At 32.3% G+C, this 15,406-nt stretch overlaps 3 protein-coding genes across 4 annotated transcripts; 1 reads left to right on the plus strand and 2 right to left on the minus strand.

The window, feature by feature from the left end:
* The first annotated feature begins 18 nt into the window (after positions 1 to 18).
* On the plus strand, positions 19 to 3,248 carry LOC122397323 (eukaryotic translation initiation factor 3 subunit E). Its single transcript, XM_043396437.1, has 9 exons — positions 19 to 242; positions 307 to 423; positions 501 to 662; positions 971 to 1,093; positions 1,182 to 1,414; positions 1,859 to 1,976; positions 2,056 to 2,267; positions 2,348 to 2,611; positions 2,983 to 3,248. The coding sequence occupies exons 1-8, from the start codon at positions 153 to 155 to the stop codon at positions 2,604 to 2,606; spliced, it is 1,314 nt and encodes a 437-aa protein (XP_043252372.1). The 5' UTR covers positions 19 to 152; the 3' UTR covers positions 2,607 to 2,611; positions 2,983 to 3,248.
* A 374-nt stretch (positions 3,249 to 3,622) lies between these two features.
* On the minus strand, positions 3,623 to 8,287 carry LOC122397319 (probable RNA helicase armi). The gene is made up of 6 exons (XM_043396433.1): positions 8,175 to 8,287; positions 7,244 to 8,089; positions 6,118 to 7,003; positions 4,512 to 5,959; positions 4,188 to 4,433; positions 3,623 to 4,106 (listed from the first exon to the last, which is right to left on the minus strand). Exons 2-6 carry the CDS (start codon positions 8,057 to 8,059, stop codon positions 3,714 to 3,716), a joined length of 3,789 nt encoding a protein of 1,262 aa, XP_043252368.1. The 5' UTR covers positions 8,060 to 8,089; positions 8,175 to 8,287; the 3' UTR covers positions 3,623 to 3,713.
* Positions 8,288 to 10,113: 1,826 nt separating this feature from the next.
* Positions 10,114 to 14,101, minus strand: LOC122397321 (inositol-3-phosphate synthase 1-B). 2 transcript variants are annotated; one of them, XM_043396435.1, is made up of 7 exons: positions 13,695 to 14,101; positions 12,412 to 12,584; positions 11,824 to 12,091; positions 11,492 to 11,746; positions 11,180 to 11,422; positions 11,006 to 11,114; positions 10,114 to 10,870 (listed from the first exon to the last, which is right to left on the minus strand). In XM_043396435.1, exons 1-7 carry the CDS (start codon positions 13,809 to 13,811, stop codon positions 10,491 to 10,493), a joined length of 1,545 nt encoding a protein of 514 aa, XP_043252370.1. In that variant the 5' UTR covers positions 13,812 to 14,101; the 3' UTR covers positions 10,114 to 10,490. The 2 variants fall into 2 exon arrangements, with proteins under 2 accessions (XP_043252370.1, XP_043252371.1); XM_043396436.1 differs by lacking the exon at positions 13,695 to 14,101 and adding an exon at positions 12,793 to 12,923.
* Between the last annotated feature and the right edge of the window lie 1,305 nt (positions 14,102 to 15,406).

The following is a 15,406-nucleotide window of genomic DNA, read 5'->3' on the forward strand; positions in this document are numbered from 1 at the left end:
CACCTACTCAATAAAAATTTTCTATCTATTCTATTCTACGTTTTTGATATTATCGTGAAGCGTGGGTTTGGTTCGTGACGAACTGTTCGTCTGGTCCTTTTACTTGTAATTTGTGCGCAGAATTGCTTTTGCTGGATAATTTGAAAGTCGAAATGGCGAAATTCGATCTGACATCACGTATAGGTCAATATCTTGATCGACATTTAGTGTTTCCTCTTTTGGAATTTTTATCTGCAAAACAGGTATGATAAAAAGGAAATATTTTGACCATATGCGTTTTGGTTATAATGCACTTCCGTGTTTCAGAATTACGATGAGGACGAACTACTTCAAGCTAAACTCGATATTCTTAGTAAAACAAATATGATTGATTACACAATTGATATTAGGAAACAGCTGTATCCTAACTTAGAAATACCAGAGGTATGAATAAATGTAATAAACAGAAATTAATGTTTGCGAATGACATGTCTGGCTATAAGAACTTTCTTTTATTATAGGAGTTAAAAGCTCATCGTGCAGATGTAGTTCAGGAGCTTGGTATTTTACAAAATAGTGTATCGGTTGTAGTTGCACTTATGAATGATGAGGAAGTCATGAAAAAAATGGAAAATATGCGAGATTCTAAAGCATTGAATAATTATCTAACTCAAGAGGCTGATGTAAGTGTAACAGTACATGTAATATAATACTATAATAATTTGTATTTTAAAACAAACACAAAATAACTCATCTTTCATTCATTTAATATAATATATTTATCTGTAAAATCTGGTGTGACATGTTCAAAATATGTTATACATTTTATTCATAAATAGTTAAAAACGTACAATACATTAAATAAAATTACTATAAATACAGCATTGTAGCAGACGATTATCCACCTAAATGGTGGTAACAAACATAGGAATGTATGTATGTAGATAATTAAAAAGAAATGTAATCTAATTTGTCTGTTACATGTTTGTAGTTCAGAGTGGAAATGATGGATAACTTTGTAAAATTAGCAAAATATCGTTACGAGTGTGGCAATTATGCTATTCCTACATCGTATTTATATTTCTATATGCTTATAATGCCACCAACTGATAAGGTATGATTATAACATATTTAGCGTGTATAAAATATATTGTAAGCTTTTAATAGTTTATTTGTATGATAAATTCATATATAATTTTCAGAATTATTTAAATGTGCTTTGGGGCAAATTGGCATCAGAAATTTTAGTGCAAAATTGGGAGACTGCATTAGAAGATGTAAACAAGCTGAGAGAATATATTGATAGTAATGTTATAGGAAACTCTCTTCAAATATTACAACAAAGAACGTGGCTTATTCATTGGAGTTTATTTGTATTTTTCAATCATGTGAAAGGCAGAGATTTAATTATAGAAATGTTTCTTTATAGACCACAGTATGCATATACTTTCACAAGCATTATTGCAATGGTGAATCAATAATTATCCACAATGTTACTATCAATTTTTATTCGAATACAAATAGAATGTCGACATTAACATTATGTTTCAACATAATCCTGGTGCTTTTCAATGCACTTGGTCCATTGTTCCACAAACGGCTGTTTATGGCTCGCGGAATAGTTCGCGTTCGGTGACAAGAGACGATTATTGTGCGCGTAATATTTTGCTCAGTGTTGCAAATTGGTTAAGTGGATTGACCATGTAACAACTGAATTGATAATAAGATTGAAACCACTTACAAGCAATACTGTTAAAAAAAAATATTATTGCTAACAGAAACAAAAATATAACCTTATTCCAGATAATTATTGACACACCCTCGTATATAATATGCCGAATATAGAAGAGAAACTAAAATCTATATACTACTTTCACAGTTACCTCAATGCTATTCAAACAATGTGTCCTCATATATTACGATATTTGGCTGCAGCTGTCATCGTTAATCGTTCCAGGCGATCTATACTAAAAGATCTTGTAAAAGTAATACAACAGGTGTGTAAAACATCTTTATTAAAATGTTATAAAATTGACATAATTAAAATTTGTAACGTAAATCATGTTTTGTTAACAGGAATCTTATACGTATCGTGATCCTATTACCGAGTTTCTAGAACATTTGTACGTCAACTTCGATTTTGATGGAGCTAGACAAAAATTGCAAGAGTGTCAAACAGTTGTATTTAATGACTTCTTCTTGATCGCGTTACTAAACGAATTTGTAGAAAATGCTCGTTTAATGATCTTCGAGACATTCTGCCGAATTCATCAATGTATCAGTATTGGGTAAAATAACATTACATTTTTAATTTTTAGATTAAATGAATGATTTCCAATATCTTCTCAACGTATGTTTTGTATTACAGAATGCTTGCAGAAAAACTTAATATGAAAGCAGACGTAGCCGAATGCTGGATCGTCAATTTAATACGTAATGCACGATTAGATGCCAAAATAGACAGTAAATTAGGTCATGTTGTAATGGGTGGACAACCTGCCTCGCCCTACCAGCAATTAGTCGAAAAAATCGAAACGTTAAGCGTGCGAAGCGAAGCATTAGAAAACTTAATTGAACGCAAATTGAAAGCTAAAAATCAGGAGCCAGTAAGCATAGTGTGGAACTAAGTAAAGTTAGTAATATTATTTTAATTTATTTAACTTAAGTATTTTGTCGTTTTGTCATTTGAATTAGACGTAAAAATAGAAAGGGCCAAGCCAGCATTTCCAACCTTAGAGATTTTATTTAATTATTTGAGTTATACTTTATTTTTGTATAATAAAAATGTAGAAGAGAACCCTCATTACTTTAATATTTATATGTTAACTTTTTTGAAAATAAGTTCTATTTTTATTAAATGGTATACTTACATTGTAATGACACAATGAAGTTATTCATATATTCATGAATTATAAATATACAGCGAAATGTTGGTAAATTCTGAATCTAGTTTAAATACTGTTATTTATATGCATCATAGTAAGAGGTTTTATTTTTTTGTAGTACTAAAAACTCCTTGGAATTTGGTCTTGTGACGTCACAACATCATGTACGGAGATACTATCAAAAAAAGCATTTAATTCAATTCAGAGTGCAAGAACAACATCTATATTAAAATAATCCAGTTTTAAACGCAAAGAGAATCACATACTGTATAATAAAATGAATATATTCTTTTTCATACATTCATAGAAAAAGTAAAATTACATGAATAAATTGCCTGCATTTTGAATAAACGCATGTATATGTCTAAATTACAGCATGCAAATTGTATACTATGTGTGTATTTACGTATTCCGTGATTGGAAATATGCAGAGGAGAAACAATTAAATACTTGTGCTAAAACCTCACTATTGTTCTATTCTACTTTCAACATCGAATAATTTTAGAAAGATATTCAACATAAAAAATAAATCCATTGTTCATTATCTAAAACAACTTAATATACACCATGAATCACGATTATGGACAAATGAAATTTAGAAATCACTAACGTATCGCTTAAAACTAGGTATTTCATAAAAAATATATATATTTTGTACTAAAACCTTGCATTAATTTATCAGAAAGTACATTATCTTTAAAATGAAATTTGTACATATTAAAAACAATATCATTTATTTCTTTATTAAATCACTCGGAATACTGTACAAAAAAAGAACAGTAATTTTGTAATTCGGTAATAAATACATACTTCGAGAAAAAAAGGCATAGTTACTGTTGTTGTCGCGATTCATAACAAAATATTAGTATCGTTACTGATAAAAGAATCATTTGTTTCCGCCAGAGAGTCTTCTATATCAGAAAAAACAAAGCTGCATCCAGTATAAGAGTCTTTGTTGATGCAATAAATTAAAACGTTCCTCCAATAAGGATCTTGAGCTAAAAGTCTAGGATTTCCTAAAATTATGATCAAAGCACGAGCACGAGTAATTGCTACATTGAGTCTTCGAGGACAAGCAACAAATCCAAGTGCGTGTTTAATGTCTTCGCTAACAAAATTATTTGAGGATCGCACGGCTGAAATAATAATAACATTACGCTCTTGACCTTGAAATCCTTCGACGCTGCTGATTTTTGGTAATTTTGTGTCTAACTCCATAAGCATATCTCGAATTTCATGGACCTACAACAAGCAATTGATAACAAATAAAATGTGAAGTGACTGTATAATTATTATTTTATAAATTATATTTAAACACCTTACCTGCTTTTGATAAGGAGTTATGATTCCAATGTCATCGGGTGAAAGACCACACTTGTATAGTTTCAAAAGGTAAAGATATACTTGCGCTGCTTCTTCAGTATTATACCAACTTGGACTATCACTGTCTTTACAATTCTCCCCATTAACACCATGAAAGACTATAGCTGGGGGAGTACTTTTCCTTTCTGGTAATTCATCGGCTAATGTTAATAAAAGCTTTGCTTCTTTGCTTTTTTTGGAAGATATCTGGAAATATTTTTTTAATTACTTCCTCAATTTGATAAATCCTGTAAAATATGATTTTTACGACACAAATATATGTACCTGTGCTATTAATTCAGAATTATAGAACAGAGAACTTGACAATTCGAGTATTTCAGGTAAACTTCGATAATTCATAACAAGCTTTGTGATAAGACGAGGATCATAGTGTGTTTCAAAGCCATTAGGATCTCTTTGGTAAGGAAAATGTCGCAACAGCCTTGACAAAAACGATTCGTCCAGACCAAAGCTTTTTGCTATTCCGCTTTGTACAACCGGACCAAGTTGCAACGGATCGCCCACAAGAACTACTTGTCCATAATCAGAATGAATAAAATTGAGTGGAATCATAATTTCTGGTTCCGTTGCCTGGCCAGCCTCATCGATTAATACATGTGAAAAATGTCCATGGGGAAAACCCATATTGTGCAATATACCCAAAGCACCACAGGTACCAATAGTAATTCTGTGACGACCAAGTATACTTATGGAACAGTTTAATCTTGGTCCCACTCCATTATACTTTGTTCTTTCCTGTGTTCCTTCTTCTGCTAATTCTGCAGTGGCGCAATACGGCAATAATTTATCTGATATAGAATCACTACCTAAATAATGATGAGCTATAAGCCGTACCATGTCGCCAGGTTTAAGAACATTACTGTCTAACAGTCGATCTGCTATAAGATTTGCTGAACTATTAGACGGTGTTGCTATTAGTAACCGGCTCTCAGGTATCATTGATAAAATTTGCAGGATTCCTTCGCAAAGAGTGACAGTTTTCCCAGTGCCAGGTGGTCCAAATATTACATAAGGTAATGGCCGCGCATGTCCCTTCAGTATGTTCCTTATGGCTTCTTTTTGATAGTAGTTCAGGTTTTTATTAAACCAAAGTAATTTTCGTTTCTTTACTTGCGAAATATATGGTTGTAAATCGTCGCTGGGAGAAGAAATAGATGCTGTTTGTTTTGCATTTCTTTGTGATACTGTATGTCCTGAATTTTTTGAAATGCTCATTTCATTTTTTGTTACATTTATTTCACTGTGTTGATTGTCTTTTATTATTGTAACAGGACTCGTTACAGGTTCTGGAGTCTGTTCCATTGGTTTAACGTTAAATAATCTTTCTACAACAGATACTTTTGTAAATGACTTTGATGTACTACTAGATTTATTACTTGTAGATGTAGTACTAATACAAGAGGACTCTGATGATATGGAATCAGTTCGTTGATGAGTCATTTGTTTAGGAAATGTTTCGTTTGTTACTACAATTTCTTCAAGATTTAATTGAGAATCTTTTTCAACCACATGCGTAGGAAACAAAAAGTCAGCACCTAAACGATTCACAGCCATATTAATAGCATTATGACCACATTGTATACCAGATTGTGAACATTTGAAAGTCACTTGACAGTCCTCATAATTATACTCTTGATGGAATTTGTGATTAAATTTCAAAAATATTTCTGATCTTGTAACTTTGTGAATGAATCCTTCATATTTCAGTTTTCCTATTGCAACCACCATACAAATTAATATACATATATATATTAATTATTGTATAATAATTTTTATTATCATTATTGTATAACATATTTATTATTGTAGATTGTATATTTAATATAGATGTACATATACATATGTATTAATTGTACATATGATAACATACCTTGAGAATTATCCCACTTGAAAGATACTATTGCTCTGTCACCAATAAGAAGAGATGGGCGTTTTTCAGCAAGACCAGGCACTTCCATCACCAAGTATTTTTCACAATGCCTCATAATTGTGCTTTCTATGCTGTATTGTTGTATATTTATTGTTTGAGCAATTTCTTCTAAATATAATAAAGCATGAAAACGATCTTTGTATGATTGAAAACAAAGTCTATTTAACAAACAAGGTACAGCATTTCCTACATTATGTGCACACTCAGTTTGTGACTTCCCATCTTTTAAACATTGTAATATTACATCCCAATAACGCTGCGGAACTTTGAACGCTACGTTACGTACTTTAATAAATGTTGCTGGTTTATATGGTTTAACACCTGGAATGTACGTTGCTTCATTCCATTCATCTAGATCTGGTACACGATCGCGTTTATTAATTTTGACATTATCATCTTCTGAGCATGTTTTCTTTTGTATACTTTTAGGTTTTACATATACATAAAAAATTCTTCCAATTTCAAAACCTTTGAAATTGAAGATAAATAGTTCTTCGCTTGTACCAATAAATTTTGCTTTACATTTAAATATATAAGTTAAAGTATCAGAGGGATTTAATACTGAGACAGTACTAACAGTAGTTGGTTTTACTAAAACTAATTGGGACTGAGTTTTCTTTGTCATGAAGTAAGCTTTACATAGTACATGAGTACTATTACCTACATTTTGTATTGTAAGTGTTACAGTTTTTTCTTCTAACATGTTTAAATCAATATTTGTATTACTACTAATATGTATTCCACATTTATTTTTTATAAGATCATTTAAGTTCTTTTTTGTTATAGGTGTACTGCATAATGCTGGTAAAGTATCTTTTCGTGAAACCTATAAAAAACAGATTTATTTGTATCATTTAGAGTTTAAATTTTCTTATGAAATAGTTTATTCATTTTCAAAACTTCTACAAATGTGATTCTATTTCTCAATAAAATTGACTTATGTAGATATTATAATTTATCCTAGATAAATGATTACACAAAAAATAAATCATTTGAATAATATTATTTGAGCAGTATCATTATTTTTTAATGTATAGCTAAGTAACATTATCAAAGTAGCACTTGCCTGAAGTATTGGAACTACAGTTAATGATCTCCATGTATAAAGTCCTTGATCACTTTCGATACTATCACTAATCACTTTATCACCAACACGAGGGACATAACCAGCATCACATATCCTTCTATTAAATACTATATCTTTTCCAATAGTACCAATTTCTTTGCTTGGATCGTAACTAGATATAGTTCCACAATCCAACTTGGACCGCAAAGGTTGAATCTTTTTTATCTGTAAAATTTCTTCATTTAGATTAGAAGAGTTTATCTGTATTTCTACTTCTGCCTCTATATTTAACCAATCTCCAATCACAGGAATAAATTCTGATTGCACTTTGTTTAAATCAACAGAAATATTATTAGGGTCTACAACTAATATTCGATTCTTGCGTTCTAGTACTTTTCCAATTATGCATTTTGTTAATGCTTGTGATTCGACACAATTTGTTTGGAAATTTGGAACATCGTTATCCCAAGAGTCATCTATCACACAAATAATTTTCTTTATTTTATGTTCCTTCTCATGGCCTTCCTGCAAGGCTAAATATTGGACTTTATCTCCTATTTTTAAATTATCTATAAAACCATTCACTGTATCATATATATAAAAATTATCAACCAAAATATAATCTGTCGCAATGAAAGTGACTTTTCCTATCTTGTAATAACAATCATCCTTATGAAAATATTCATCTTTCATTATTTCTTTCTCATAAACATTTTCAATGCGTTTTATGACACTGTTTATTTCGTCCGTGTCATTCTTAATAGGCAACTTATTTCCTACGACGTATTTTACGAAGGTATATATTAAGGACAGCATATTTAATTTCTATAGTTTCTATCCATGTACCTACGAACATGTTACGGATAAGATTTGTATTAGTGTAACCCACAAAGAGACTTTGTAAATTAAAAAGTCTAGTATTGAAATATACCGATCAATTGGCTGATATCTCCACTCTGTTGCTTTAATATACTCCAATTCTTTCCTCAACGATTGAACGCGTTTTAAATGCAATTCCCGAAGTAGACGTTTCTGTTGTTTTCGTGCCTGTGACTCGGATTTCATTTGATTTAAAATTTTCGATGTTTCATTCCCGCTAGAGGTTAATTCCGAATCTTGAGATTCTGACGTTCTTTGACCTGGCGAATGACCCAAAGTTCCAGATGACAAAGCGGTAGAATTCATAATTTTACAAATAACCTTTTGATATTAAGCCACCAATCGTCCTGAGATTTTCAGATGCATGTGCTTTCTAAAATTGCATCGTATCGTAACTCGTAAGCAGTGTGGCCAGATTTGGCATAATTCAGTGCATCGACGGCGACACTAGTAACGACGAACTTCTTTAGCGTCTACAAAGTACTTAATAGGGAGAGCCATGTTACGCGAACTCGGCACTTCACGCAACTTCGAGAAATTGAGAAAGAAGGCGAGTGTGAGTCTTTCTTTCTTGATCTTGAAAAGCTAAAGTTCGTTCTCGCGTCAGTGGCATACAATTTCGAATCTCGACTGCCCAGGCATTTTTATTATTCCTATGAATGAGCATTATTTCCTCATGTGCATCTCAGGGTCGTTGGTAATGGGTGACATATATTTGTTACGTTGGTGCAAATTTAGGTGGGTTATTTCTTGAAAACCCCAAGGATGACAAGATTTCTGGGAAGGACAACTTCTCATCAGTAACGTGTGAGTCCACGCACCCGTTTGGTTGTTCAGGTGACAGGGGAGGTGAACCCCTACGTGGCGCGTCTCCAAGTGGCGGATAGGGGTAGCTGCTGGGATGGGATGCGGGGATGAGGTCATCAACCTGAGAAGGCTGGTGGTCGCATCCTCGCATGACATCCCGGAGGTCGGAGCAAAAGCTCCCGCGGACTAAACACCGGTATGAATATGTTGTGTGCGTGAGCGGACTGGGGCATGGAATACTTGCCGCGGGTTTTACCCAAGGCCGCAGGTTGGCCAGTTGGCTGCGACCAATGTGCCCACTGGCCACGCGGCCGGCAGCTTGGTCCCATGTTACGGGAGGGGCCTGAAAAGGCACGGCGTGGCAGGGGACTCTTTGATGTCTCACTAGAGTTCCCTAGAGGGAACTTCCCGATCCCTCGCCAGGCGTTTGAGGATGGTCACCGTGGGGTTTTAGCTGGTAAGAGTCCGGCACTACCTGTCGACCCTCCCTTCGGGCGGGCCCGCGGGTGTCCATGAGGATTTCCCCACGTACAAAAAAAAGTAACGTGTGAGTGTACTTCGTCAAGACTTCGGAGAATACCACCAATACACTAAGGAGCATCTATTCTCTTAATCGTTAGGGTTTCGACTCACAGGTACGATAATCATGCGGAGCTCAATTACAATCATTCCTGGTGAATACATATACCCCCGAAATCCTACGTACTTTCGAGATTCGATAAATTTTTCGGCGAAATTAAAATATTTTAAATCGTTCTGGAAAAATTATTTGCGGTTGCAGGGGTCAAGTACTAATTCTGCAACTGCTTCAATGCATAATCGGCATTTTTTGCGGGATTTTACTTTTTACTACCTGGTGCTTCAATTTAAAAAACTTTCCCGAAACCCGAAATGTCTCTGAAATGTCATCTTTTTATTCAGTAGGACAAGAGAAATTGCGCAAAAACATGATTTTCTTTATCATCCCATTACTACCCCCACCGTCGAGATTTCGGGTTAAAAATCAGTACAAAGAGTTTTCTTTTGATTAGCTATCGAATGACCCATCGCACGTTCAATTTGGTTTGGGGGCACATTTGACCCCCTTATTCGGCTATACCCTTTGAAACAATTTTTCATTATTACTCTACAGTTCTCTTACCTATAAATTTGAAAATGTAAACAACTAGCGAATTACACGTTCGTAAAAAACTAATGACTCTTTTATTATTCAAAAAAATAAAAGTATACACTTTCATGTTTTTTCTTTTCAAAATATACATCATCTGTGCGCTGTAAAATTTTGCGAAATTAATACATTAAATATTGTAGTTTATAGACAAATCTTTCTTCAAACTTACATATAACTTCTACTAATTAAAAACAATCAAAATTTACACTAAATAACTTTTGTGATATCTGCTTTTCCAAAACCTTCATCTCATAGACTCTGTGAAAAATTTTACAGGAAGATTTAAAATTTCCTGTTTCTCGTATTACTCTAACGTAATACTATTTCTTCGTTCTTTACTTCTTTGATAGTAATTTCTTCACTCTCAAGATAGAATTTTGTTTCTCTGGTTTATATTTGCTTACCAAAAATCACTTTGTGTTCGAGCAACATATTATTCTCAGGGGGTAATGCAAGGCAAGCTCTCAAAATATTTTCAATCGCGGCTCGTTGTTTGGATAATGCATTTATCACTGGTGTCCCTTGTGGAACCAGTGGCGCTTTGCAAAGGTATGACAATACAGAGAGTACATTGTGAAATCTGGTGAATTCCTCTTCCGTGTCTGCTAGCTTGAAACTGATGCGTGAGCAAATCTCTGCCAATAAAACCAGATCCAGTATTATTGGACTGGCCAACAGGGAATCTTCGCAGGTGTTATGAATCACTATAGTGTTCTGCCCTCCGAGTAATATTTCCGATGTGTATTCATCCATTGCCCGTTTACTGTCACCTAATCAAACATTAAATAGTTTCGGTATTCGTAATGCAATGTAATTCTGTTTATTTTTATGCTACTGTTTTTATCGCATTTCTGATGGATTCAGAAACAAGAGTCACAGACAATTTTTATATTTTGCATTCATACCAACATATGGGACATATTTGATAACGACGCAGTGATCTGGCTTTTCCTCAGGTTTATATAAAATCCTATTTGATTGTACCATGTCATCTACCACGTTGCTTTTAGAAATCTAATAAAGAAATTATGAGTAATTAATTGAACCAATATTTAACAATTTTCTTACAAGATCATTACCTCTTTAGATCGAAACTGTTGCGGAGCAGACAAATTGTACCCATCGTTATTTCCCAAATGGTTATAACTGACTATCGACACTGGTTTAATACCAGCAGAGACCAAAAAGTCGATTAGTACAGATTTCAGCTTTGTCTGTCCAGATTTAAAATCATCACCACCAATGAATGTCTTTTGTCTCTTTGCTAATTCTATTGCACCTGGTACGAAGGTATTTTGTGGTGAACCATTTATATATGTACACTGAAATTAATAAAACGTACAATATACCATAAAATGGAAAGATTTATTGTAGTAAATTTTTAAACTTACGCCTTCCAGAGCTGCCGCAACTGCGAACACTGTACTTGGACTGATTTCTGAATGATTATCGCTTATGGCTTTTAGCAAATTGTCAGCAGTGTCGTTGAGGCCACAAATTATTTCGGAAAATCGTTCTGTGTTAGCAGTCCACAGCACAATCACTTGATCCAACTTCTTAGCATTTTTAAACTCAGCAATATCCTTTCTGATCAAATTTAACTGCTCTAGTTTCGTACCCGGGATAATATTGTTTGCTCTTTCTTCCTGGAAACACGAACACAAAATGTTCATTCCAAAACCAAAGGGTAAATATTGATTGGAAATAAAGTGGAAATGTTTACCTGATTTGCAGCGATGAAATCGGGATAGTATATGCTTTTCCTGGGTTTCATAGACACCATGTGTGTCTCCAATTGCTTCTGCAAATTGATATCCAAAACCTTCGCTCGCTGCATGGCTTTGAACAGATTCAAGTCAGATATATCCCAGCCATCAAGTTCTATATTATCTGGATTTACCATTGGAAGCATCCAGGACATGGGAACAAACACATCTTCTGTTTTCCCTCTACCTAGTTTGATGGTAGATGCTTGAATTAAAGAACCATACCTGAAATCCAATGCAGAAGCTAAACTAGTGTCTGTAGTTATCACAAAGATAATCAACAGAGTGATAGATAGTGAAAAAGTTTCATTATTGTAACATTGATTGAAGGAACACTTGATTAGAAAAAAGAAATGCATATTAAATTACGATTGTTCCACTTTGACTGTACTTTCTATCTTTTCTTAACTTTTTCATAGTGAATCAAACTATAATTACATAGCTGCAATAAAATTTTGGGATGGATCACGATTCTACATAGTACATGTAACATCTAAAGATTAGTTCAATAAACAACAAAGATTTTATCAGAATATCGTAAGTACCAATTTGATTTCTGAAGACCATGCTTTGTTTCCCAGGTCAACTTATGTTTGTTTGCTAAAAGCGCTGCAGTGAAAGTAGTTCCATTGTTTCCACCCCATCCCACCAACATCACTCCAAGCTTCGGAACTTTTAATTGTGTTCTAATCACGAGATTTGTAGTTGCTGGTGTTGCCTGTTAAAACAGAAACGCAATTTATACTTCTGTAATATATTTCTCTTAACAGTTTAGAGAAAATTACAATAAGCATAGTGATTCATTAATATTTCTATCCAAGGATTTATTTTTTTGCTATAGTATGAAGTATAAAAACTTTTATTTTGTTTTTAGTTTTCATAGAAAAGAATTTTCAAATAAAAAATCTGAAATATATAACACTTACGAATTTTTGTTGATTACTAATAAGATAATTTCTATAATACTATTTTTTTTTCATGAATGGAGCATGATTCATAAAGTCAATAATAATTTATTTAGTTATTCGTAGATTTGTCAGGTTAACTTACAAATTTTAGAATTTTTCTTAACAAAAAAATAGAAATATAAAATTATAAATAATTATTGTTTAAATACTTTGTTCAGTTATGATACTTGATTATTCAATTAATAATAATTAATACGAAGCTGTCAATATTATTTATATGTCAGGAAAAATAAAGAATTTGGACTTAAATTTGTCAGTTCGATGCATTATTTATTACTATCTATTACTATAACTTTTTAAACATTCTTTTAAATAATATCTTTTGTTTAATTAATATTTGTTGTAATAATAATTCTATTATTGGAATTAGTATATTTTCTATTTGGATCTCAATAAATACAAAAATAATTTCTTCCAACAAAAAATAATAAAATCTAACGATTATTGAAAAATCTATAAATAATAAACATTTATGTATATTGTTTATAACATCGATGCGTTAGACAGTTATCGATGTATTTAACTTATTAAAATCGTTATCGATTATCGATTATAGTCGTTCAGAACTTCAAAGATTGAATATATTATTACCATTGTTTAAAAATATGAAAATTATTTCAAAGTACGTTTCTTCTAATGATGTTAAATACTTTCGGTCAGTAAAACAGAAAAATTTAATTTTAAATCGGATTGTATTTTTTATGGTATTTATTTAATGAATAGCTTAGTGTAGGTTCGAGCGGTAAATACAAAAATATGTCATTTTCTTCGTTCCAACATTTTCATTTCAAGATACTTAATAAAAACAAATCGAATTAAAAATATGGTATAAGCGAAAAAAGAATTTTCTAGATACTTACAGTGTATTTTGCATGATCGTCCACCGTAACGTACGTCGTTCGATACTCGTATTGTGCTTCGATATAATCGTCGGTGTATTTCACATTAGGCGAATCAACACGAATTTTCAAAGCCATTTTGTTCAAAACAAAGCCTTCCACACTGATTTTACAAACAATAATAGCAATATGTTGAATATCCTATTGTAAAAAATATAGTTTGTTAAGAATTAGAAATTATAAAGCGACGGAACTGGAAAAAACAGGATTCTATTTGGAGCTCATCGTCGAGAAACGTACTAATTGATAATAAACAATAGATTTATTGATACCCGAGTTAATCCGTGATATATATTTTTACGATGTAATAAAAATAAAATTCATGAATAAAACAAATATTAATACGCCCGATGTGTTTTAATTCACAGTCGAAACGAAACTGTCGAGAAGGCGCGCAGGCATGCGCTTTTAAAAGAAATGGCGCCCATCCCCTCCACTTTCTTTGGACCGAAATCTAATAAGGCTCATTTTCACGCAACGATATTCCACGTAGCGACATTTATCTAGTTACTTTTTGATCTGAGATGAACTTCAGCGTCAATTTAAATAATAAATTGATATCAGAAATAATAAACTCAAAATCCAGATAGTATTTTTCGACACTATATCACTAAAAGATTTGATTTTCTAGTAATATTTTAGAAATCAATAAAAGTTACTGAATAGAAAACAGTATCGAACTTGAGTCGTTACCTGTAAATAGAGATAACCACACGTAACATTTACATTTAGTATATTGTTATCTAAGCTATTAATATATTCTTATATTGTATCGCAGTATTATTATTTCATTACGAAAATTCTATAATAAAAGCTTCTTCTTGATAAAACATAATATAAATTTAAATAATAAATTAATAAGTATAAGAATATTAAATTTTTTCAATTTTATAAATAATTGAAAATATATAATAATTTCATAGAAAAATTAAAAGGAATTATGGCTATAAAAATTAATTTCTCACAATTTCCACATACATGTACAGATATGTTAAGATGTAAAATGTGTTTAGAATTGTCTTCAGTAGCCGAAAATTGAGAATTGAGATAGGACAATTTTTTAGTTATTTTGAAGGGAGGAATTAAAGTCGTTAAACGTTTGGATGTATTTCTGAAGCACCCTGTACAATTTGGAATTAGTATCACTGTTAGGCGGTCTATAAACTGTTCAATTACGTCACGTATGCCGGAATGCACAGAGGTTTTAATCAATTGGCTGTCGGTTGGCTCTGGAACTTTTGTGATGGGCGAATAATGTTCCCAAGCCATTTGCAACTGACCCTCGACGAACGTTCATGAACTATAATCTGTTTACAAAGGCAGATTTATCCATTTCGTCCATTTCAGTCTTCGACGCAACAAACGTTATTTATACGTTTTAAAATTTCGGGTAAAAAACTCCAATTATTGTTGTTTAAACGATCAATGATGATTTTCTGGAACTATTTTTGTTATTTATTTATCAAAAACACTAGTTTTTTCTTTTATTCGTTGCTATTCGATGTCGCTTCTATCTGGACGAAGAAAAATAATACGAGTCTTAAAAGTCCCTATTTACTGTTTACAAATTCAGTAATTAAGGAAGAACAATTTTCGGACCTTAAAGTTGTTATTTAGGCCAATAAAGAAAATATCCTAATTTGTTTAATATCATATGTTTATAAAATTTGGAA

Source organism: Colletes gigas, unplaced genomic scaffold (genome assembly GCF_013123115.1).
Source record: "Colletes gigas isolate AHSC1104 unplaced genomic scaffold, ASM1312311v1 Colletes_gigas_Sc00009, whole genome shotgun sequence".
Lineage (NCBI taxonomy): Eukaryota > Metazoa > Arthropoda > Insecta > Hymenoptera > Colletidae > Colletes > Colletes gigas.